The sequence below is a fragment of the Coregonus clupeaformis genome, chromosome 13, assembly GCF_020615455.1.
Source record: "Coregonus clupeaformis isolate EN_2021a chromosome 13, ASM2061545v1, whole genome shotgun sequence".
Taxonomy (NCBI): Eukaryota; Metazoa; Chordata; class Actinopteri; order Salmoniformes; family Salmonidae; genus Coregonus; species Coregonus clupeaformis.
The window spans coordinates 1,704,126-1,727,370 of NC_059204.1; the positions used below are offsets into that span (position 1 = coordinate 1,704,126).

General features: G+C 42.7%; 1 protein-coding gene across 4 annotated transcripts in view; it reads left to right on the forward strand.

Moving 5' to 3' along the window:
- clip2 (CAP-GLY domain containing linker protein 2) overlaps positions 1-22,422 on the forward strand; it is a 59,198-nt gene extending 36,776 nt beyond the window's left edge. Inside the window, exons 7-18 of one of the 4 annotated variants that reach the window (XM_041893713.2) lie at positions 48-151; positions 4,025-4,085; positions 4,528-4,632; positions 7,916-8,299; positions 8,455-9,042; positions 9,388-9,445; positions 9,661-9,744; positions 10,442-10,598; positions 18,037-18,196; positions 18,850-19,041; positions 19,860-19,922; positions 20,764-22,422. In XM_041893713.2, coding sequence (XP_041749647.1) covers positions 48-151; positions 4,025-4,085; positions 4,528-4,632; positions 7,916-8,299; positions 8,455-9,042; positions 9,388-9,445; positions 9,661-9,744; positions 10,442-10,598; positions 18,037-18,196; positions 18,850-19,041; positions 19,860-19,922; positions 20,764-20,775 — 1,968 coding nt within the window. In that variant the 3' untranslated portion in view covers positions 20,776-22,422. Of the gene's footprint in view, positions 1-47; positions 152-4,024; positions 4,086-4,527; positions 4,633-7,096; positions 7,148-7,915; positions 8,300-8,454; positions 9,043-9,387; positions 9,446-9,660; positions 9,745-10,441; positions 10,599-18,036; positions 18,197-18,849; positions 19,042-19,859; positions 19,923-20,763 lie in introns of all 4 variants that reach the window. The other 3 variants (XM_041893715.2, XM_041893714.2, XM_041893716.2) reach the window with 3 other exon arrangements.
- The last annotated feature ends 823 nt before the right edge of the window (positions 22,423-23,245 follow it).

Genomic DNA, 23,245 nt, shown 5'->3' on the forward strand with positions numbered 1-23,245 from the left:
CTTAGTGATAACACTGATATCGTTTTTTTTTATTCTTCTGATAACAGTATGTCACAGAGACGGAGAGCAACCTCCAGCAAGTCAAAACTCTGTTGGCCAGCAATCAAAAGGACAAAGTAGAGCTAGCCAATCAGCTGGAAGAAGAGAAAAGGTACAGTGTTGGGGATTTCTATGGAGTAATCTGGCTGGTTTGTCCTTGTTAGGGCAAGTCATTTGTGAACAAGATTAGTGGCACAAAAATATATAAATACTACATTTCTCAGAGCAATCGAATATCCTATTTTAATATAGCTATCCCAATTCAATATCCTGTTGTCATAAAAGTAAAATATATTATGACAGGATATTATTATTGCCATAGACCTTATTCACATCTCGGCTATTGAAACCAATGCAAAAACCTTCCTGTGACCTGTAGATTAAAAACTTCTGCACACCTACACTCTAAAACAGATTCGATTTGGGGTACTCAGAAGAACATTTCTTGCGCATTGTCATTGTCATATGCCCAGTTTTTGAAAGACACAACCGTTTATTAGCTAGCCGCTATGGTTGGGCGGTATCCAGATTTTCATACCGTCATACCGTTTCTGTACCATACCGGGGTATACGGTATTACCGAATGTGCACAAAACTGTTTAGTCAACAGGGATCTTGCTCCAGGAGGGGATTGAATGTCTCTGCTGTAACCAAGAAGCTTGATCTTGACATCTAGCCACTTAGTTAGCAAGTTAGCAAACTAAAGGCATAGCTGGAGCCCTGAGCTGGATATCATTTATTTGACACATCTTAGATTTCTTATACACTGAACAAAAATATAAACGCAACATGTAAAGTGTGGTCCCATGTTTTATGAACTGAAATAAAAGATCCCAGAAATGTTCCATATACACAAAAAGCTTATTTCTCTAAAATGTTGTGCACAAATTTGGTTTACATTCTGTTAGTGAGCATTTCTCTTTTGCCAAGATAATCCATCCACCTGACAGGTGTAGCATATCAAGAAGCTGATTAAACAGCATGATCATTACATAGGTGCCCCTTGTGCTGGGGACAATAAAAGGCGACTCTAAAATGTGCAGTTTTGTCACACAACACAATGCCACAGATGTCTCAAGTTTTGAGGGAGTGTGCAATTGGCATGCTGACTGCAGGAATGTCCACCAGAGCTGTTGCCAGAGAATATCATGTTAATTTCTCTACCATAAGCTGCCTCCAACTTAGTTTTTAGAGAATTTGGCGATTTGGCAGTACGTCCAACTGGCCTCCCAACTACATACCACGTGCATGGTGTCATGTGGGTGAGCGGTTTTCTGATGTCAACGTTGGGAACAGAGTGCCCCGTGGTGGAGGTGGGGTTATGGTATGGGGAGGCATAAGCTACGGACAATTGCATTTTATCGAGGCAATTTCAATGCACAGAAATACCGTGACGAGATCCTGAGGCCCATTGTGAGGCCCATTTTTTTAAGGTATCCGTGACCAACAGATGCATATCTGTATTCCCAGTAATGTGAAATCCATAGGTTAGGGCCTAATGAATTTATTTCAATTGACTGATTTCCTCATATGAACTGTAACTCAGTAAAATCTTTGAAATTGTTGCATGTTGCGTTTATATTTTTGTTCAGTATAGTTATACTTAACTCATAGTTATAAGCAGTGGCGTAGCACGCACCCCCCGAGAGGCGGGGGTGCCCCCCCAAAAAAAACTGTATTGAAAATCATACCGTCGGTATTTCGAAATTCCCCGGTATACGGTATAAAACGCCCAAGCCTACTAGCCGCACTAGCCATCAATGGAATGTTCAGCTGTGAATAAGGTATATAGGGTGACATTTGGGAGGTATCCATGGTTGTCTGTGCTGTGATCATACCTGGGCCAAATACGTATGTCAAACACTTTCACATACTTGAAGTGCGCTTGATTTAGCCTGTCCAGTTTGCAAGGTGGGATGATTTTGCACTTTTGGGACTATTCCATTGGTTCCATTGCACTGGTCATGCTCAATCAAGTGTACTGCAAGAGATAGAATTTACATACTGTATGCAGTTCTTGAAGTGGGCCAATGCTTTCCTGTACAGAGTACTCAGTCCGACTCCTCACATTTTCTACTGCAGGAGTATCGGCATCTTTAGTTATAAGCAGTGTCTTTTAGTCTTTTAAAAGAATATTCGCTCTAATATGAATACTGTCATCCAAAATGGTGTCACCCTATTTCATTCCACTTCAAGCACTGACCATATACAGTACCAGTCAAATGTTTGGACACACCTACTCATTCCAGGGTTTTTCTTTATTTTTACTATTTTCTACATTGTAGAATAATAGTGAAGACATCAAAACTATGAAATAACACACATGGAATCATGTAGTAACCAAAAAAGTGTTAAACAAATCAAAATATATTTTATATTTTGAGATTTTTCAAAGTAGTCACCCTTAGCCTTGATGATAGCTTTGCACACTCTTGGCATTCTCCCAAACAGCTTCATGAGGTAGTCACCTGGAATGCATTTCAATTATCAGGTGTACCTTGTTAAAAGTTAATTTGTGGAATTTATTTCCTTCTTAATGTGTTTGAGCCAATCAGTTGTGTTGTGACAAGGTAGGGGTGGTATACAGAAGATAGCCCTATTTGGTAAAATACCAAGTCCATATTATGGCAAGAACAGCTCAAATAAGCAAAGAGAAATGACAGTCCATCATTACTTTAAGACATGAAGGTCAGTCAATCCGGAAAATTTCAAGGACTTTGAAAGTGCAGTCGCAAAAACCATCAAGCGCTATGATGAAACTGGCTCTCATGAGGACCGCCACAGGAAAAGAGGATTAGTTCATTAGAGTTACCAGCCTCAGAAAATGTAGCCCAAATAAATGCTTCACAGAGTTCAAGTAAAAGACACATCTCAACATCAACTGTTCAGAGGAGACTGCGTGAATCAGGCCTTCATGGTCGAATTGCTGAAAAGAATCCACTACTAAAGGACACCAATAATAAGAAGAGACTTGCTTGGGCCAAGAAACACGAGCAATGGACATTAGACCTGTGGAAATCTATCCTTTGGTCTGATGAGTCCAAATTTGAGATTTTTGGTTACAACCGCCGTGTCTTTGTGAGACGCAGAGTTGGTGAACGGATTTTCTCTGCATGTGTGGTTCCCACCGTGAAGAATGGAGGAGGAGGTGTGATGGTGTGGGGGTGCTTTGCTGGTGACACTGTCAGAGATTTATTTAGAATTCAAGGCACACTTAACCAGCATGGCTACCACAGCATTCTGCAGCGATACGCCATCCCATCTGGTTTGCGCTTAGTGGGACTATCATTTGCTTTTTAACAGGACAATGACCCAACAGACCTCCAGGCTGTGTAAGGGCTATTTGACCAAGAAGGAGAGTGATGGAGTGCTGCATCAGATGACCTGGCCTCCACAATCACCCGACCTCAACCCAATTGAGATGGTTTGGGATGAGTTGGACCGCAGAGTGAAGGAAAAGCAGCCAACAAGTGCTCAGCATATGTGGGAACTCCTTCAAGACTGTTGGAAAAGCATTCCTCATGAAGCTGGTTGAGAGAATGCCAAGAGTGTGCATAGCTGTCATCAAGGCAAAGGGTGGCTATTAGAAGAATCTCAAATATGAAATATATTTAGATTTGTTTAACACTTTTTTGGTTACTACATGATTCCATATGTGTTATTTCATAGTTTTGATGTCTTCACTATTATTCTACAATGTAGAAAATAGTAAAAATAAAGAAAAACCCTTGAATGAGTAGGTGTGTCGAAAACTTTTGACTGGTACTGTATATTTGACCCAGGTGTGTTCCTGTGGCTCAGTTGGTAAGAGTGTGGCGCTAGCAAAGCCAAGGTCGTGGGTTGAATTCCTACAGGGCTCAAATATGCATGCCAAAAATGTATGCAGTCACTGTACTGGAAATTGCTTTGGATGAGAGCCTTTGTCTGGTTGTGATGCTCTTCTGTGGGACTTCCCTGACACCTAGTGGCCGGCGTGTTATTACAGGAAAGTGGAAGACCTTCAGTTCAGAGTGGAGGAGGAGTCCATCACCAAAGGAGACCTTGAGGTATTTATCTACGATTTGGTAAAAAGCTTAGATAAACAATTTGATAAATGTGTTTTGAAGGGATGAGAATGTGTGTTTATAAGATTACTTTGGCAAAAGTGATCCAATTTGACTTTTCCTATAGTGTAATGTGAAAGCTATTAATTAAAGAGTAGTAGGCTTGTAACAACACTATTATGCTCAGTTATGTTAGAGTGACCAAATGGCTGTGCCAAACATATAGCGAGTCGAACAGTAAGTGAAGAAAGACAGACAGAGGGACGTTTCACATTTTCAGTGTTTCTGTCTGTAAAATGTCTCATCCTTCAATCTGTTGACTGCTGTTACAGAGAATCCCATGTGACGTGTATTTCACACGTCTCTTCAACCTGTACAGGTTTCTGTCCTTCTGAGTCTTTTTTTCCACCTCCTGTCTCTCTCCTTTCTCTCTCCCTCTCTGTAGACTCAGACGAAATTGGAGCATGCCCGTATTCGGCAGCTTGAGCAGAATCTGTTCCTCGAAAAGTCGAGAGCAGAAAAGCTTCACAAAGAATTAGAGGTGAAGCGGGTAACTGGAATTGCTAGCCCAGCCTAGAGCGCCTGCCTGTATCCATTTTACTTTGCGCTTCTCCATTGCATATTTTGTTTTGGTTGCAGTGGGACTTGAACACAAGTCCTTGTCATTCCTGTCCAGCACCTGTCTCCAAAGGTCTCCAAACTCACAGTCACTCATACAGAAAATACAATGTCAGTTATGTCATCAAACGGCATAGACTACAATCAGAATGTGGTGCCATTGCCCTGATTTATGTAGCAAGGATGCTCTGTACAGATGCTTAGAACATGACATTAGGTTTCATGTTGAGAGAAACAAATTACATAGGTGTTAACTGAATCTATTATTTAATGAATGAATGAACATACATTCTGGTATAAGAATTGAGAAACTACATGATGATAGATGTATATAAATTGTGGAATACTAGATCTGTATTATTCAACTCTGGTAAATCCCCCTAATTGAATTGTCCTCTGGGTCTCTATTGCTCAAATTATGTTAACATTTTTCTGCTATCGCAGCGTGAGTCATCGTAATGGGAAAACCACTCCCTATCTCTCTGGCTGTGTCTCAAATGGTACCCTATTCCCTATAGTGGACTACTTTTGACCAGAGCCATATGGGCCCTGGTCAAAAGCAGTGCACTCTATAGGGAATAGGGTGCCTGAGACACAGCCTCTATCTAATCTCTCTTGGCTCTCAGCCCCACTCCCACTCTGTTTCCCATCAGCTGTAGAGTGTTGGAGACCACTCACTCGGCCCTGGTTGTAGTCTCAGCCGTAGTCGAGTTTTCAACTCATCTGCAGCGATCACTTTCTCCTCATTCCTTTTGCTGCTCACTTGCAAAATCTTGTTGGAGTTCTCGGGTTGCACTGCTGGAGCGGTTGTCAGCTGTAGTCAGTGTCGCTTCCACTGTTGAGGTCATCATTTTGCGTTAGTTTACAAGGAAGTTAGATTGGTGGCATAATATTAGAATTAGCACAAATGTCACACTTCGATTGAGTTCTGCTGATGGCCAATTTATTAGGTACACCCTGTTCATGGTTCGCTCCTACAGAAAGTGAGTCACATGGCCGTGGCTTGCTATATAAAGCAAGCAGACAGGCATCGAGGCATTCAGTTACTGTTCGATTGAACGTTAGAATGAGCAAAACAAGTGACCTAAGCGACTTTGAGCATAGTATGATTGTTGTTGCCAGGCACGCCGGTTCCAGTATCTCAGAAACGGACGGCCTTTAAACGCACAACACCGTCTAGGGTTTACCGAGAATGGTGCAACAAACAAAAACCATCCAGTCAGCAGCAGTCCTGTGGGTGAAAACCGCTCGTTGATGAGAGGTCGAAGGAGAATGGCAAGAATCGTGTAAGCTAACAGGCGGGCCACAAACGGGCAAATAACGTCACAGTACAACAGTGGTGTGTAGAGCGGCATCTCGGAACCCACAACTCATCGGTCCTTGTCACAGATGGGCTATTGCAGCAGATGACTGGTGTAATGGTGTGGGGAATGTTTTCCTGGCACACATTAGGTCCCTTGAGACCAACGTTTCCATGCCCCGAAGAATTCAGGCTGTTCTGGAGGCAAAGGGGGGTCCGACCCAGTACTCTACTGAACAAAAATGTAAACGCAACATGCAACAATTTCAACTATTTTATATAAGGAAATCAGTCAATTTAAATACATTTATTAGGCCCTAATCTATGGATTTCACATGACTGGGCAGGGGCGCAGCCATGGGTGGACCTGGGAGGGCTTAGGCCTACCCACTTGGGGAACAGGCCCACCCACTGGGGAGCCAGGCCCAGCCAATCAGAATTAGTTTTTCCCAAAAGGGCTTTATTACAGACAGAAATAGTCCTCTGTTTCATCAGCTGTCCGGGTGGCTGGTTACACATGGTCTGTGGTTGTGAGGCCGGTTGGACGTACTGCCAAATTCTCTAAAATGACGTTGGAGGCGGCTTATGGTAGAGAAATGAACATAACATTCTCTGGCAACAGCTCTGGTGGATATTCCTGCAGTCAGCATGCCAATTGCATGCTCCCGTAAAACTTGAGACATCTGTGGCATTGTGTTGTGTGACAAAACTGCACATTTTAGAGTGGCCTTTTATTGTCCCAAGCACAAGGTGCACCTGTGTAATGATCATGATGTTTAATCAGCTTCTTGATATGCCACACCTGGCAGGTGGATGGATTATCTTGGCAAAGGAGAAATGCTCAGTACACAACATTTGAGAGAAATAAGCTTTTTGTGCTTATGGAACATTTCTGGGATATGTTATTTCAGCTCATGAAACATGGGACCAACAGTTTATATTTCTGTTCAGTATAGATGGGTGTACCTAATAAACTGGCCACTGAGTGTATAGTTACACAATCGTTTTGTGGTGAGACACAAGGCTAAGTACTTAGACAGCACAGTTGGGTCATGAATGTTATATAGAGCTACAAATATACTGCTTTTACCTACAGGGAAGACGCAGACTTGATGCGGCACCCTTGAGGTTGGATAAGAGAACCAAGGTGAAACAAAATGGACTCGTCATTTCGTTCGGCTCTGCTCCTCTGCTAAGCTATCTAAACTGTTTGATTCTCAGTTGTCTATTGTTGACGACGTCGATCTTGCGCAGTCAATCTTGCCTTTTTCTTGGACTTAATTATTGTCTGAATGCTATTAGAGAACTTTCTGTTAACTCCTTTTCCTAGAAACCGATCAACTGTAGAGTTGCGTTTCTCTCAATGTTCTGCATTAACATACTATGCACTGCGTGTCATCAGGTCTGCTCGGTCAAACATGGAGTTCAGTCATTTTAATTGGATGTTTGTAAATGTCACACTTTAATTGCTATGTGTGCTCCTAGTGATTGCCTATCTATGTGTAGTGTTATGTCTGGGGTTTGCTATGGGCTTTGTGCTTCTGCCTGGCTTCTAGAGAGACAAACCTGCAGAGAATGGATTGCTTTCCCTTTCATTTTCCTTACAGACTTCATCTCATAGGTTGCACTGCACTTGCTAATTTAAAAGCGCTACTTGTTTTTTTACGTCTGTGAGCAGAGGATTTTCTCAAACCAAGGGATTTAATTTGGCCCAGCTTGTACGCTCATATGATTCTCAATATGCCTCTTTTCCTTTGGCATGCATGCTCTATTCAAGCATTTTATCAGAACGATTTTTGCTTGAATGGTGTCATCCTGGAATGACATCACCACTTTACGGGAATGACACCCCTGTTTTGTTGATGACTCAAACCACGTTACGGCAATGAAGGGCTCTCTCCCTCTCCCTCCGCAGCAAAGCACGGTTGAGGAGAAGAGCCGCGTAATGCAGCTGGAGGAGGAGCTGTCCCTGCGGCGGGCTGAGATCGAGGAGCTCCAGGTCCAGCTCCGGGACCCAGACTCCCACCCCAACAAGGCCGAGGACGGGTACTCCACCCAGGGGCCGGTGGCCCAGTCGGAGACGTTCCTGCTCCGGGAGCAGCTCCTGACGGCAGGTCGTGAGCACCACAAGGACAGCAGCCAGCTGAGGGAGAAGTACGAGGCGGCAGTGGCGGCGGGCCAGGAGGAGACAGACAGACTGAAAGCCACGGTGGACAAACAGAGCCAAGAGATCATCGAGCTGAAGCAGAGAGTCCAGCAGGCCACCACAGAGAACATGGAGATGATGGACAACTGGAAGGTGAGAGGCACTGTTCTCAGAATTTATTTTTATATTAATATGTAATCTTTCACCTTCCTCACACCAACAATTTGTCCTCTCTCGCTCTCCATCTCTTTTACTCTTTGGGTCTGTATTTTAGTATTAATAATCACTTATCCCCTCCACTCCTCAAGGTCAAGCTGGACACCCTGGTCAATGACCACCAGCACTCTCTGGAGGACCTGAAGACCTCGCTGTCCAGCCAGAACGGCTCGGCCGAGGGCCAAGAGCAGGACCCTCAGGAGCTGAGGACCACCCTGGAGAGCCTGCGCATGGAGCACCAGCTGGAGCTGGAGAACCTCAAGGCCAGGCACGAGATCGAGGCGGCTGTGCTGGCCAAGGAACGTGAGGATCTGCGCTACCGCCTGCAAGACGCCAAGGACCAGCTGGGCGAGAGCAGCCAGAACGGGAAGAACCAGGCCCAGACGGAGGCCAGGAACAACCAGCTGACCCTGGAGTTGAGAGAGGCCCGGGAGGAGCTCCAGAAGGCCCAGCTGAGGGTGGGCGAGGTGGAGAGGCTGCAGGAAGAGCAGGACGGGGCCCAGGATGAGCTCCGGGAGCGCCTTGAGCTGGCTGAGAAGAAGATGGTGGACTATGAGGCCCTGCAGAAGGCTGAGGCCCATAGCCGGGCCGAGCTCCACAGCCTGCAGGAGAAGCTGAGGGTGACTGAGAACCGACTGCAGGCGGTGCAGGATGACCACCACATGCCACAGGACGCCAATGTGAGTCCTCCAGGGGATAGCTGTGGTAGCATTAGTTGTAGATGCTATGCTGTGGTCCATATGAGATTAGAGTCCTTTGACCCAACTATAAAATGAACTACGATTGCGTTTAGAGTGGAACTAAAGCCCCTATTCATGTGATCTAATGCTAGCTACTTTTCACAGATAGTATTAGAAAGAACTTTCTAGAAACACTCTTTACACATGCAAATAATATCACTTCCACATGATATCCATGCTTTTCTAGTTCCTTGTGTGTTTCCACATCTTTGCCCTCAATAAACAAATGAAGCACTGAGTTGTAATGGATTTGCCTTTTAACTCCCCATTCTGCCTCCCTCTCAGGTTATAGAAAGTAATGACATTTCGGAGGAGAAGATTAAGCTAAAACAGAATGTTGAAGGTATCGTAAATGTTAACCTAGTTAATTAAGTTGTGTTGTTACTGTACACATATTTGTATGTAAATGAGAATGGTTTAAAGACTGTTAAGTCAAACCTGTGTTATAGTAAAGTATTTCAAATGTCAGACCTCTGTAGGCTTTTGATTGTACTTTGAGGACATTGCATAGTTAGATTCCAAGGTTTTTGACCAATGGTGGTTTCACATTTCTTTCAGAAACTATGGAGAATCTGACCAAAAGAGAAAAAGAGGTCTCCACTCTCACGTCCCAGGTTGATGCCCTCAAATCACAGATAACTGGTAAATTATGCTGCTATGACTGATGAAGACCTGAGTGGTCCAAACATTGTCAAATAAATTCCCATTGGAGCATAGAATGCAGTGTCTGGAGTATATTTTCACATTTTATTTAAAGGGATATTTCGAGATTTTGGCAATGCGCAAGATACTCATAGACTTCCAGTCATTGTGCTAACGCTAGTTAGCATTGGCTCGCAAAACTACCTCCAACTTCCTTCATACTGGACACAGAGACATGAAAATGGTATCTACAAGTTCATCGGACTCTGAGGAAGTAGATAAAAGGCCTCATTGCCAAAATCCGCAAGTATCCCTTTAACATTCTTTGATATCCAGCACCTGCTCTGTGCGTATGTAATCTCTTTTCTATTTATGATATTTTGCACTCTATGAATGTCTTGACAAATACGACACATTCACTCTCTATCAACTACATGTACAGTAAGTATTTGGTTGCCTGAGATTGAATGTTCTCTCAAACATATTGCATGGAAAAAAATTAATGCCCTGAAATATGAAACTTTTTTAATTAAATAATAATGAAACAAGCTCTGAAAAATAATAACAAATAAAAAATGTCACAGACTGGCGACTGAATATATATATATCCCTTTTTGAAAGCTCCGACACTGCAGCACTGGTTGGTCCAAACTAAACATTTAACTAAATCCTTCTCCAACCTGTCTTGGTCCACCAGCCTTGGAGGGCAAAGTTCGCTCAGGTGAGAAGAAGGCCGACACCCTGGTCAAGGAGAAGATGCGCCTGGAGGCCGACCTCGAGTCCATGACCAAGAAGTCCCATGATGCATCGGGACAGCTGGTCGTCATTAGCCAGGAGTTACTGAAGAAGGAGAGGTAATTTGACAGAGAGAGAGAGAAAAAAAAACACCACAGCGCAGACTTTTCACAGCAGCCCACCCACTGCTACAAGAGATAACTTACATTCCTCTGAAGGAGATGAGATATTTGATAAAGCATGTGAAACCGCCCCGACTCTTTACATATACAATATTTTATGCGAGAATCTTGCATTTTCAAAGACTGACAAAACAGTCGCAACTCGTAATTTTGATATGCAGTCACTAGATGTACACTAGACATCTGTTTTATGAGGATCAACCCACTTAGGTTAAAAGCTGTTAATGTAATGGAGACAATTAGCCTGATTAAAAGTAGGGCCAAAAGGCCTTTTCACCCTTCAAATCAATGCACTGTCAAGGCTGAGAATGCTATGTTACTGTAAAGTGTTCCATTACTCTAAGGTGTTTAGGGAGATTATGCACAGCGCTTAGGAAACTTAGGCCTGGAAATATAAGCAAAAATTCATTGAAAGGACAATAACACAACATGAGGTACCTCAGTGACTCTTCGGTCACCTAAGTTTGCAGTATTTGACCGTGTCACCTGAACTTTCATGGAGAAAAAATAATATATATCTGTAGCGTTAAGATTTCCCTTCACTGGAACTAAGGGGCCTAGCCTGAACCATGAAAAACAGCCCCAGACCATTATTCCTCCTCCACCAAACTTTGCAGTTGGCACTATGCATTGGGGCAGGTAGCGTTCTCCTGGCATCCGCCAAACCCAAATTCATCTGTCGGACTGCCAGATGGTGCAGCGTGATTCATCACTTCAGAGAACGCGTTTCCACTGCTCCAGAGTCCAATGGCGCGAGCTTTACACCACTCCAGCCGACGCTTGGCCATGGCTTGTGTGTGGCTTCTCAGCCATGGAAACCCATTTCATGAAGCTCCTGACGAACAGTTTTTGTGCTGACGTTGCTTCCAGAGCCAGTTTGGAACTCAGTATTGAGTGTTGCAACCGAGGACAGACGACTTTTACGCGCTACGCACTTCAGCACTCGGCAGTCCCTTTCTGTGAGCTTGTATACAAACAAAGGATTTGTGGATTCGGCTATTTCAGCCACACCTGTTGCTGACAGATGTATAAAATCGAGCACACAGCCATGCAATTACCATAGACAAACATTGTAGAATGGCCTTACTGAAGAGCTCAGTGACTATCAACATTTCACCTTTCCAACAAGTCAGTTTGTCAAGTTTCTGCCCTGCTAAAGCTGCCCTGGTCAACTGTAAGTGCTGTTATTGTGAAGTGGAAATGTCTAGGAGCAACAACGGCTCGGCCGCGAAGTGGTAGGCCACACAAGCTCACAGAACGGGACTGCCGAGTGCTGAAGGGCATAGTGCGTAATATATACACTACCGGTCAAATGTTTTAGAACACCTACTCATTAATGGGGTTTTCTTTATTTGTACTATTTTCTACATGGTAGAATAATAGTGAAGACATCAAAACTATGAAATAACACATATGGAATCATGTAGTAACCAAAAAGGTGTTAAACAAATCAAAATATATTTTAGATTTTAGATTCTTCAAAGCAGCCACCCTTTGCCTTGATGACAGCTTTGCACACTCTTGGCATTCTCTCAACCAGCTTCATGAGGTAGTCACCTGGAATGCATTTCAATTAACAGATGTGCCTTCTTAAAAGTTAATTTGTGGAATTTCTTTCCTTCTTAATGCGTTTGAGCCGGTCAGTTGTGTTGTGACAAGGTGGGGGGGGTATACAGAAGATAGCCCTATTTGGTAAAAGACCAAGTCCATACTATGGCAAGAACAGCTAAATAAGCAAAGAGAAATTACAGTCCATCATTACTTTAAGACATGAAGGTCAGACAATACGGAACATTTCAAGAACTTTGAAAGTTTCTTCAAGTGCAGTCACAAAAACAATCAAGCGCTATGATGAAACTGGCTCTTATGAGGACCGCCACAGGAATGGAAGACCCAGAGTTACCTCTGCTGCAGAGGATAAGTTCATTAGAGTTACCAGCCTCAGAAATTGCAGCCCAAATAAATGCTTCACAGAGTTCAAGTCACAGACACATCTCAACATCAACTGTTCAGAAGAGATTGTGTGAATCAGGCCTTCATGGTCGAATTGCTGCAAAGAAACCACTACTAAAGGACACCAATAAGAAGAATAGACTTGCTGCTTGGGCCAAGAAACACGAGCAATGGACATTAGACCGGTGGAAATCTATCCTTTGGTCTGATGAGTCCAAATTTGAGATTTTTGGTTCCAACCGCCGTGTTTTTGTGAGACGCGGTGTGGGTGAACGGATGATCTCTGCATGTGTATTTCCCACCGTAAAGCGTGGAGGAGGAGGCGTTATGGTGTGGGGGTGCATTGCTGGTGACACTGCCTGTGATTTATTTAGAATTCAAGACACACTTAACCAGCATGGCTACCATAGCATTCTGCAGCGATACACCATCCCATCTGGTTTGGGGTTAGTGGGACTATCATTTGTTTGTCAACAAGACAATGACCCAGGCTGTGTAAGGGCTTTTTTACCAAGAAGGAGAGTGATGGAGTGCTGCATCAGATGACCTGGCTTCCACAATCCCCCGACCTCAACCAAATTGAGATGGTTTGGGATGAGTCGGACCGCAGAGTGAAGGAAAAGCAGCCAACAAGTGCTCAGCATAGGTGGGAACTCCTTCAAGACTGTTGGAAAAGCATTCCTCATGAAGCTGGTTGAGAGAATGCCAAGAGTGTGCATAGCTGTCATCAAGGCAAAGGGTGGCTATTAGAAGAATCTCAAATATGAAATATATTTAGATTTGTTTAACACTTTTCTGGTTACTACATGATTCCATGTGTTATTTCATAGTTTCGATGTCTTCACTATTATTCCACAATGTAGAAAATAGTAAAAAATAAAGAAAAACCCTTGAATGAGTAGGTGTACTAAAACTTTTGACCGGTGGTTTATATAATATATATATATATATATATATATATATATATATATATATATATATATATATATATATATATATATATATATATATATATATATATATATATACACACACACACAAAGTGCATTCGGAAAGTATTAAGACCCCTTGACTTTTTCCACATTTTGTTACGTTACAGCCTTATTCTAAAATTGATTAAATTGTTTTTACCCCCCTATCAATCTACACACAATACCCCATAATGACAAAGCAAAAACAGGTTTTTAGAATATTTTGCAAATGTATAAGGAAGTAAAGTATTTAGTCAGCCACCAATTGCGCAAGTTCTCCCACTTAAAAAGATGAGAGAGGCCTGTAATTTTCATCATAGGTACACGTCAACTATGACAGACAAAATGAGATTTTTTTTCTCCAGAAAATCACATTGAAGGATTTTTAATGAATTTATTTGCAAATTATGGTGGAAAATAAGTATTTGGTCAATAACAAAAGTTTCTCAATACTTTATTATATACCCTTTGTTGGCAATGACACAGGTCAAACGTTTTCTGTAAGTCTTCACAAGGTTTTCACACACTGTTGCTGGTATTTTTGCCCATTCCTCCATGCAGATCTCCTCTAGAGCAGTGATGTTTTGGGGCTGTCGCTGGGCAACACAGACTTTTAACTCCCTCCAAAGATTTTCTATGGGGTTGAGATCTGGAGACTGGCTAGGCCACTCCAGGACCTTGAAATGCTTCTTATGAAGCCACTCCTTCGTTGCCCGGGCGGTGTGTTTGGGATCATTGTCATGCTGAAAGACCCAGCCACGTTTCATCTTCAATGCCCTTGCTGATGGAAGGAGGTTTTCACTCAAAATCTCACGATACATGGCCCCATTAATTCTTTCCTTTACACGGATCAGTCGTCCTGGTCCCTTTGCAGAAAAAACAGCCCCAAAGCATGATGTTTCCACCCCCATGCTTCACAGTAGGTATGGTGTTCTTTGGATGCAACTCAGCATTCTTTGTCCTCCAAACACGACGAGTTTAGTTTTTACCAAAAAGTTATATTTTGGTTTCATCTGACCATATGACATTCTCCCAATCCTCTTCTGGATCATCCAAATGCACTCTAGCAAACTTCAGACGGGCCTGGACATGTACTGGCTTAAGCAGGGGGACACGTCTGGCACTGCAGGATTTGAGTCCCTGGCGGCGTAGTGTGTTACTGATGGTAGGCTTTGTTACTTTGGTCCCAGCTCTCTGCAGGTCATTCACTAGGTCCCCCCGTGTGGTTCTGGGATTTTTGCTCACCGTTCTTGTGATCATTTTGACCCCACGGGGTGAGATCTTGCGTGGAGCCCCAGATCGAGGGAGATTATCAGTGGTCTTGTATGTCTTCCATTTCCTAATAATTGCTCCCACAGTTGATTTCTTCAAACCAAGCTGCTTACCTATTGCAGATTCAGTCTTCCCAGCCTGGTGCAGGTCTACAAATTAGTTTCTGGTGTCCTTTGACAGCTCTTTGGTCTTGGCCATAGTGGAGTTTGGAGTGTGACTGTTTGAGGTTGTGGACAGGTGTCTTTTATACTGATAACAAGTTCAAACAGGTGCCATTAATACAGGTAACGAGTGGAGGACAGAGGAGCCTCTTAAAGAAGAAGTTACAGGTCTGTGAGAGCCAGAAATGTTGCTTGTTTGTAGGTGACCAAATACTTATTTTCCACCATAATTTGCAAATAAATTCATAAAATATCCTACAATGTGATTTTCTGGATATTTTTTTCTCAATTTGTCTGTCATTGTTGACGTGTACCTATGATGAAAATTACAGGCCTCTCTCATCTTTTTAAGTGGGAGAACTTGCACAGTTGGTGGCTGACTAAATACTTTTTTTCTCCACTGTATATAAAAAAAACTGAAATAAATATTCATTTATTTAACTATTTCTTATTTACAATGACGGCCTACCCTGGCCAAACCCTCCCCTAACCCGGACGATGCTGGGCCAATTGTGCTCCGCCCTATGGGACTCCCGATCACGGCCTGTTGTGATACAGCCAGGGATCGAACCCGGGTCTGTAGTGACGCCTCTAGCACTGCGGTGCCTTAGACTGCTGCGCCACTCAGGATCCCCTCAGGATACATTTGTTGAAGCACCTTTGGCAGCGATTACAGCCTCGAGTCTTCTTGGGTATGACGCTACAAGCTTGGCACACCTGTATTTGGGGAGTTTCTCCCATTCTTCTCTGCAGATCCTCTCAAGCTCTGTCAGGTTGGATGGGGAGCGTTGCTGCACAGCTATTTTCAGGTCTCTCCAGAGATGTTCAATCGGGTTCAAGTCCGGGCTCTGGCTGGGCCACTCAAGGACTTTCAGAGACTTGTCCTGAAGCCACTCCTGCGATGTCTTGGCTGTGTGCTTAGGGTCGTTGTCCTGTTGGAAGGTGAACCTTCGTCTCAGAGTCCGTGCCGCTGAAAAACATCCCCATAGCATGATGCTGCCATCACCATGCTTCACCGTAGGGATGGTGCCAGGTTTCCTCCAGACGTGACGCTTGGCATTCAGGCCAAAGAGTTCAATCTTGGTTTTGTCCGACCAGAGAATCTTGTTTCTCATGCTTTTAGGTGCCTTTTGGCAAACTCCAAGTGGTCTTTCATGTGCCTTTTACTGAGGAGTAGCTTCCGTCTGGCCACTGTACCATAAAGGCCTGATTGGTGGAGTGCTGCAGAGATGGTTGTCCTTCTGGAAGGTTCTCCCATCTTCACAGAGGAACTCTGGAGCTCTGTCAGAGTGAGAATCGGGTTCTTGGTCACCTCCCTGACCAAGGCCCTTCTTCCCCGATTGCTCAGTTTGGCTGGGCGGCCAGCTGTAGGAAGTCTTGGTGGTCCAAACTACTTCCATTTAAGAATGATGGAGGCCACTGTGTTCTTGGGGACCAGCTTCACCTGGAATGCTTTTCCAACAGTCTTGAAGGAGTTCCCACATATGCTGAGCACGTGTTGGCTGCTTTTCCTTCACTCTGCAGTCCAACTCATCCCAAACCATCTCAATTGGGTTGAGGTTGGGGGATTGTGGAGGCCAAGTCATCTGATGCAGCACTCCATCGCTCTCCTTCTTAGTAAAATAGCCCTTGCACAGCCTGGAGGTGTGTTGGGTCATTGTCCTGTGGAAAAACAAATGATAGTGCCACTAAGCCCAAACCAGATGGGATGGCGTATCGTTGAAGAATACTGTGGTAGCCATGCTGGTTAAGTGTGCCTTGAATTCTAAATAAATCACAGACAGTGTCACCAGCAAAGCACGCCCACACCATAACACCTCCTCCTCCATGCTTTACGGTGGGAACTACACATGCAGAGATCATCCGTTCACCCACACCGCGTTTCACTAAGACACTAAGGTTGGAACCAAAATTCTCAAATCTGGACACATTTCCACCGGTCTAATATCCATTGCTCGTGTTTCTTGGCCCAAGCAGGTCTCTTCTTCTTATTGGTGTCCTTTAGTAGTGGTTTCTTTGCAGCAATTTGACCATGAAGGCCTGAGTCACACAGTCCCCTCTGAACATTTGATGTTGAGATGTGTCTGTTACTTTGGGCTGCAATTTCTGAGGCTGGTAACTCTAATGAACTAATCCTCTGCAGCAGAGGTAACTCTGGGTCTTCCATTCCTGTGGCGGTCCTCATGAGAGCCAGTTTCATCATGGCGCTTGATGGTTTTTGCGACTGCACTTGAAGAAGCTTTCAAAGTCCTTGAAATGTTCCGTATTGACTGACCTTCATGTCTTAAAGTAATGATGGACAGTCGTTTCTCTTTTGCTTATTTGAGCTGTTCTTGCCATGATATGGACTTGGTCTTCTACCAAATAGGTCTATCTTCTGTATACCACCCCTACCTTGTCACAACACAACTGATTGGCTCAAACGCATTAAGAAGTTAAGAAATTCCACAAATTAACTTTTAAGAAGGCACATCTGTTAATTGAAATGCATTCCAGGTGACTACCTCATGAAGCTGGTTGAGAGAATGCCAACAGTGTGCAAAGCTGTCATCAAGGCAAAGGGTGGATACTTTGAAGATTCTCAAATGTAAAATATATTTTGATTTGTTGAACACTTTTTTGGTTACTACATGATTCCATGTGTGTTATTTCATAGTTTTGATGTCTTCACTATTCTACAATGTATAAAATTATAAAAAGAAAGAAAAACCCTGGAATGAGTAGGTGTGTCCAAACTTTTGAGTGGTACTGTATATACAAGGTTTTATTAGCACAGCTCAATAAAGCATGTTCCATGTATCTTCAATAGGTTTGGGTCATTGATGATGAAACAACTCTGAATCTAGCCTGGGTGCCAGTCTCTTTCTGCCCCCCTCCCAACTACTTATGGAATTGTCATGCTAATGACAGCATTGGAGTTGGCAAGAGCACAATCAGGTCTGGGACCAGCTACCCTGAATCAGAAAGGCAAGGGTAAATCTTAACGGTATTCTTTACTGTATCGTCCTCTTGTTTCAGGAGTCTGAACGAGCTGAGGGTGTTACTGCTGGACTCCCCTCGCCACTCGCCTGGCCTGGACCGAGACCTGAGCCGAGAGGTGCACAAGGCAGAGTGGAGGATGAAGGAGCAGAAACTCCAGGATGACATCAAGACCCTGAGAGACAAACTGCTCCTGCTGGTGAGAGGGGAGGGGGGGCTGGGAGATGTCAATCACATTGCTGGTTCCGCCCGTCTTGAATCACATCATGTGTCCATCAACCCAGGGTTATTCACTCGTAACCAAATGGAAGTAAACATGCTGAAACCGTGAGGAACGCTTGTTTTCGCTGCAAAACGTTTTCAGTTGCAAAACGTTTTGCTACGGTGTGCACTAATAAATATGACCCAGTATGTTGTGTTTTCTGTTCACACACAGATGAAAGCTTGTCTAGCAGTAGAAAAGTCTACTTGATTAAGATTTTAATCGTTTCATGTTTCTTAATAGAAGTGGATACAGTACATGGCTATTGTTTCATTCTTGTCTGTATCCTATATGATTTTTTAAATGTTTGACTCTGTATTTATACTAAAGGCAGATCTAGCAATGATAGATGTAGCCCTCCACATTTTTCCAGGAAGGGCTTGAATAACTAAACAGTGTTCATTAGGGCACATTATAAAAGTCAAGATAGCCCCTTCCTGTTTCAATCCGTTTTCTTTCATTTGGTGCCGAATGAACACCCAGTTGATTCCTACATGTGATGAATGTATGCACGCATGACTGTAAGTCGCTTTGGATAAAAGCGTCTGCTAAATGGCATATTATTATTATTATTATGTGTGTGTTCTCAGGGCAGGGAGAGGGGCTCGTCCCCAGACCACCGCCGCTACTCTATGCTGGACCCGTCGGCCCTGGACTCGGAGGTGACCCGTCTGCGCCAGCGGCTCCTGAGCACCGAGGAGGCCCTGAGGGGAGCCCTGGAGCACAACCAGGAAGTGGACCAGCTGGTGCAAGCCATGCGCACGCACCCAGACAAGACCCAGGTAAACAAGCACAGGACCAGCTCTAGCTAGTACTTGTTTTGCCTTTCCTAGGACTGATTTTGTTGATAGTGGCCATTATGAAAAAGAGTCGACTTCAGGCAGCTTCAACCTTTTCTTGCCTAGGGACCCCTGCCCAGGCAAACCGGCGATCCAGGGACACCATCATATGTTAGCAAAAAATATATGTTATACATGTATTTTCTTATCATCAATTGAATGGCAAGGATAAATAATCAACATTTTAAATTGAATAGATTTGGTAGATAATTGTTTATTATTATTTGACCTCCCCACATTATAATTGGAAGAGGAAGTGTAAACTATAACATAGCCTATTAGATAGAATGGTAACTCCAAACACATTTTTGCTAATAGCAGCTGTTTAGCTGGTTAAACAAAGGTTAGCTATGTGTTGGCAAAAATGAATTAAGTCAAGAAATCTTACCAGCAGTCGCATTCTGGTTTTGGCAATTGCTGCAATGTGTGTGCAGTACCCGCAACTGAGTTTGATTGGCAAATTAAAAAAACATTACAGCAAACAAGTATCAGTGTATGTACCATGTAACAAAGTACTAACTAACAACAATGTAATAACACTGTACCTGCCTTTTGTAACTAAAACGTAAAATCCGTAAATACATGGTTTTAGTGATATTTTAACGGATACTCCGGGACTTTGGCAAGGAAGTTGCTAACTAGCGCTAGCGCAATTGCTAACGCTAGTTAGCATTGGCTCGCGAAACTAACTTCCTTCTTACTGGACACAGACATAAAAATGGTAGCTTGACAAGCTGTTTTCTTTCATGATTATCTTTCAGGTGCATGGTGGTGCAAATTCAGCCAATGGGATTCATCAACAGGATTCTTCCTTTACTCAAGATGTAGGTATTAATTCATAATTATAAACTGGGTAGGTTGGGTCCTGGATGCTGATTGGCTGAAAGCCGTGGTATATCAGACATTATAAACTGGGTGGTTTGAGCCCTGAATGCTGATTGGCTGACAGCCACAGGTATGACAAAACATTTATTTTGACTGCTCTAATTACATTGGTAACCAGTTTGTAATAGCAATAAGGCACCTCAGGGGTTTGTGGTATATGGCCAATATACCACGGCTAAGGGCTGTATCCAGCAGGCATTCCGTGTTGCGTTGTGCATAAGAACAGCCCTTAGCCTTGGTATATTGGCCATATACCACACCTCCTATATCAATCACGCATGTTATATGTCACATCAATTACATTTATCTTAACTCCATAGATCAGTTAAATATAGACTCACTGTCAAGAGGTTTACTGAATGCATGCTGCACTTTTTTATTCTTTATTGCCATTCCCACAATGAGTTACATAAATACAACATTAATGGCTGGTTTACCGAACACAGATAAAGCCTAGTTCTAGACCAGGGGTAGGCAACCCTAGTCCTGGAGTGCCGCAAGCACTTCATGTTTTTGATTTAACCGGCCTAGAAGACCAGTTGTGTTGAATTTAGGCCATCACTGAACTGATCAATTAGCTCAGTTGGTCAGGCGTAGTGCCTAGTTGGAACAGAATCCTGCAGTACCTGCGGCACTCCAGGAACAGGGTTGCCTACCCGTTCTAGACTTAAAAGCATGCTCAATAGAGAATCTCCATTTCGTCTGTGCCCTAAATTAATATTCTGACTGATATGTATTTGATACATTATTTGAACTTTTATTTCATGGCTTCCTCCCCAGGAACAACACTAATATTGGAGAAGAAGAGCCCATCTTGAATTGGGGAAATGCAGAGCTACATTTTAAAAGAAAAATAAGTAAATACGACGTTAAGACTTGGGACTAGCACTCCATTGGACTCCAGACACCATTTTCTGTTTACAGTTACTACCAAAACAATGACTATCTCAATATGTACATTTAATCTGTTGCAAAAAATAAAATCTCCCATTAGCCAATCTTAAAACAGATCTAAGATACTGTAAAATGGACGTGAAGGTGAATAATTATCGGTACGACTTTTGAAAACTGATACCTACCCAGCAGACTACCTCCAAGGATGGTATTGGACATAGGATAACCTTTTATGGTAGTTTATTAGAGTTCATGACCCTACGATCATGAGAAACTCTTTCGTGAATTATGAATTGTGACTCCAGAGGATGAAATGACTCTGGTGTCTGATTGAAAGCAAAGAAGAAGAATTTGGCCACAATCCACCACTTTTTGTTATTTATTTGCCACACTGCTTTTGATCCTTCTTAGAGTACTGTAGCTGATTCGATTTGGCCAGTGACATTCAGAACAATTTGCTCAAGCTCCTCTATGTTCAAGGACACTTGTTCTGTAGCGAACGTGAATGAAACGGTTATGCTGCTGGATTTTGGCTGATGTTGTGAATATAGCTACATTATCTGAACCTGTGCATAATGTAAACGTGTATTTAGCCAACTGAACCAATTCAACTCTGCACTGTATGTGCACCAAATAGCTATCAGTTTAATGGTTCACTAATTTGAACTGAGTTATCCATTAATTCCACTATGGCTTCACTAGATAGTGGGAAACCGCACCACTTTGTAGTGTTTGCGTAAACAGGGGTTTAAAAAATACCAGTATTAACTTCTTATTGTTGATCATTTATCTAAAAACATTTGACCATGCCTTGGGATCACTTTGTCCTTTGATTAGATTAGCCCACTCAAGGGCTGTTTGGAGCACAAGCCAAACAATGGAATGTTCTTGGTTGTATCCCAAATGGCACCCTGTTCCCAATATAGTGCACAACCTCTGACCAGAGCCCTATGGACCCTGGTCAAAAGTAGTGAAATAAAGAGGGAATATAGTGCCATTTATGACGCAAACCTACTGTATCTGCTCCCTCCCTTGGTTGGAGAACACACATCTGGATGACGTTTAAACAAATCCTAATCACAATGTACAGAATTGATACATTACGGTCTTCCAAATGATATTATCTCCATTTAACAAGCCAACAGGGAGATTCTAAGTGTAGTCCATTACTGTATTTACGGGATATTGGTTGATATTCTGGTTGCGTCTCAAATGGCACCCTATTCCCTATAGAGTGCACTACTTTTGACCAGAGCCCTATGGCTCTGGTCAAAAGTAGTGCACTCTATAAGGAATATGGTGCCATTTGAAATGCAGACTGTTTTTGGGAGAACATTATCTTGATGTGAGTAATGTGGAATGTAAGATTTGGGATTGACATTGCATGAACAAAGTGTTGGGCTGGCCCTCGCTCAGCGAAACTGAAGCTACAAACTGTCATTGGATAATGTATATTGCCTTTTTTCAGATGGGAAACACTTCATACCCTTGATTGCTGTAATGATTTCTGAGATTCAGTCATTAAATATTAACAATGTGGGAAAAGGATTGTGGTGTTTTATTTAAAGTGGACATTTTATGGTATTTTCTGATGTTTTGTTAGGCCTTTATTGAACACTTATTTACCTTTAAGGACAATCACTCACAAATAAATCTGGCTGCACATGCACATTAACACACACCGAACACTAAGCTCCCACTGCTGACTAATGTGTAAATAATTTGGCTTACTTGTGGAAGTGATGTATATCATTCATGGAACATTTTCCAAAATAGAGGCTGTGAAGTGAGGGGGTAAAAATGTGTAGCAACAAATGGTTTGAAGGTTTTCAGAAATGTATTTCTACAAGTGGGACCAGATAGAGAAAAATTCTGCTCTCAAACACTAGGGGCAAAGTAAACTTGCTATTCATGATTTATGCACTTGGCCAATGTAACCAATAAAGCCAGCAGGATCACATGCATAGGGACAGTTATGGCACTGCTCAGGTGGCTGACCAAAATAGTTCACAATTCAACTCTTGATATCATACAGAGGTATTGTATTGTTATCATAATGCATTATTTAGGTGTTCCCTTTTTCACTATAGTAGAGAGTCAATTCCAAAAATGCACCAACATTATTAACCTGGCAATTAATACATTGTGCATTATAATAAATATTATTATTATTATTATTATTATTATTATTATTATATTAATAAATTCGTTGTAAGACTAATTTTGGTGCAGTCCAGTCTAAATGTTTTGTAGGGCTATTTAGTCAAATGTTTAATGCTGAGTGGGATATTTGTTTGTATGTTTTTACCACAGGTTTAAATCTGAAAAGTGAAATATCCTGTTTGTCGCATCACGTCCCTCTCCGGAC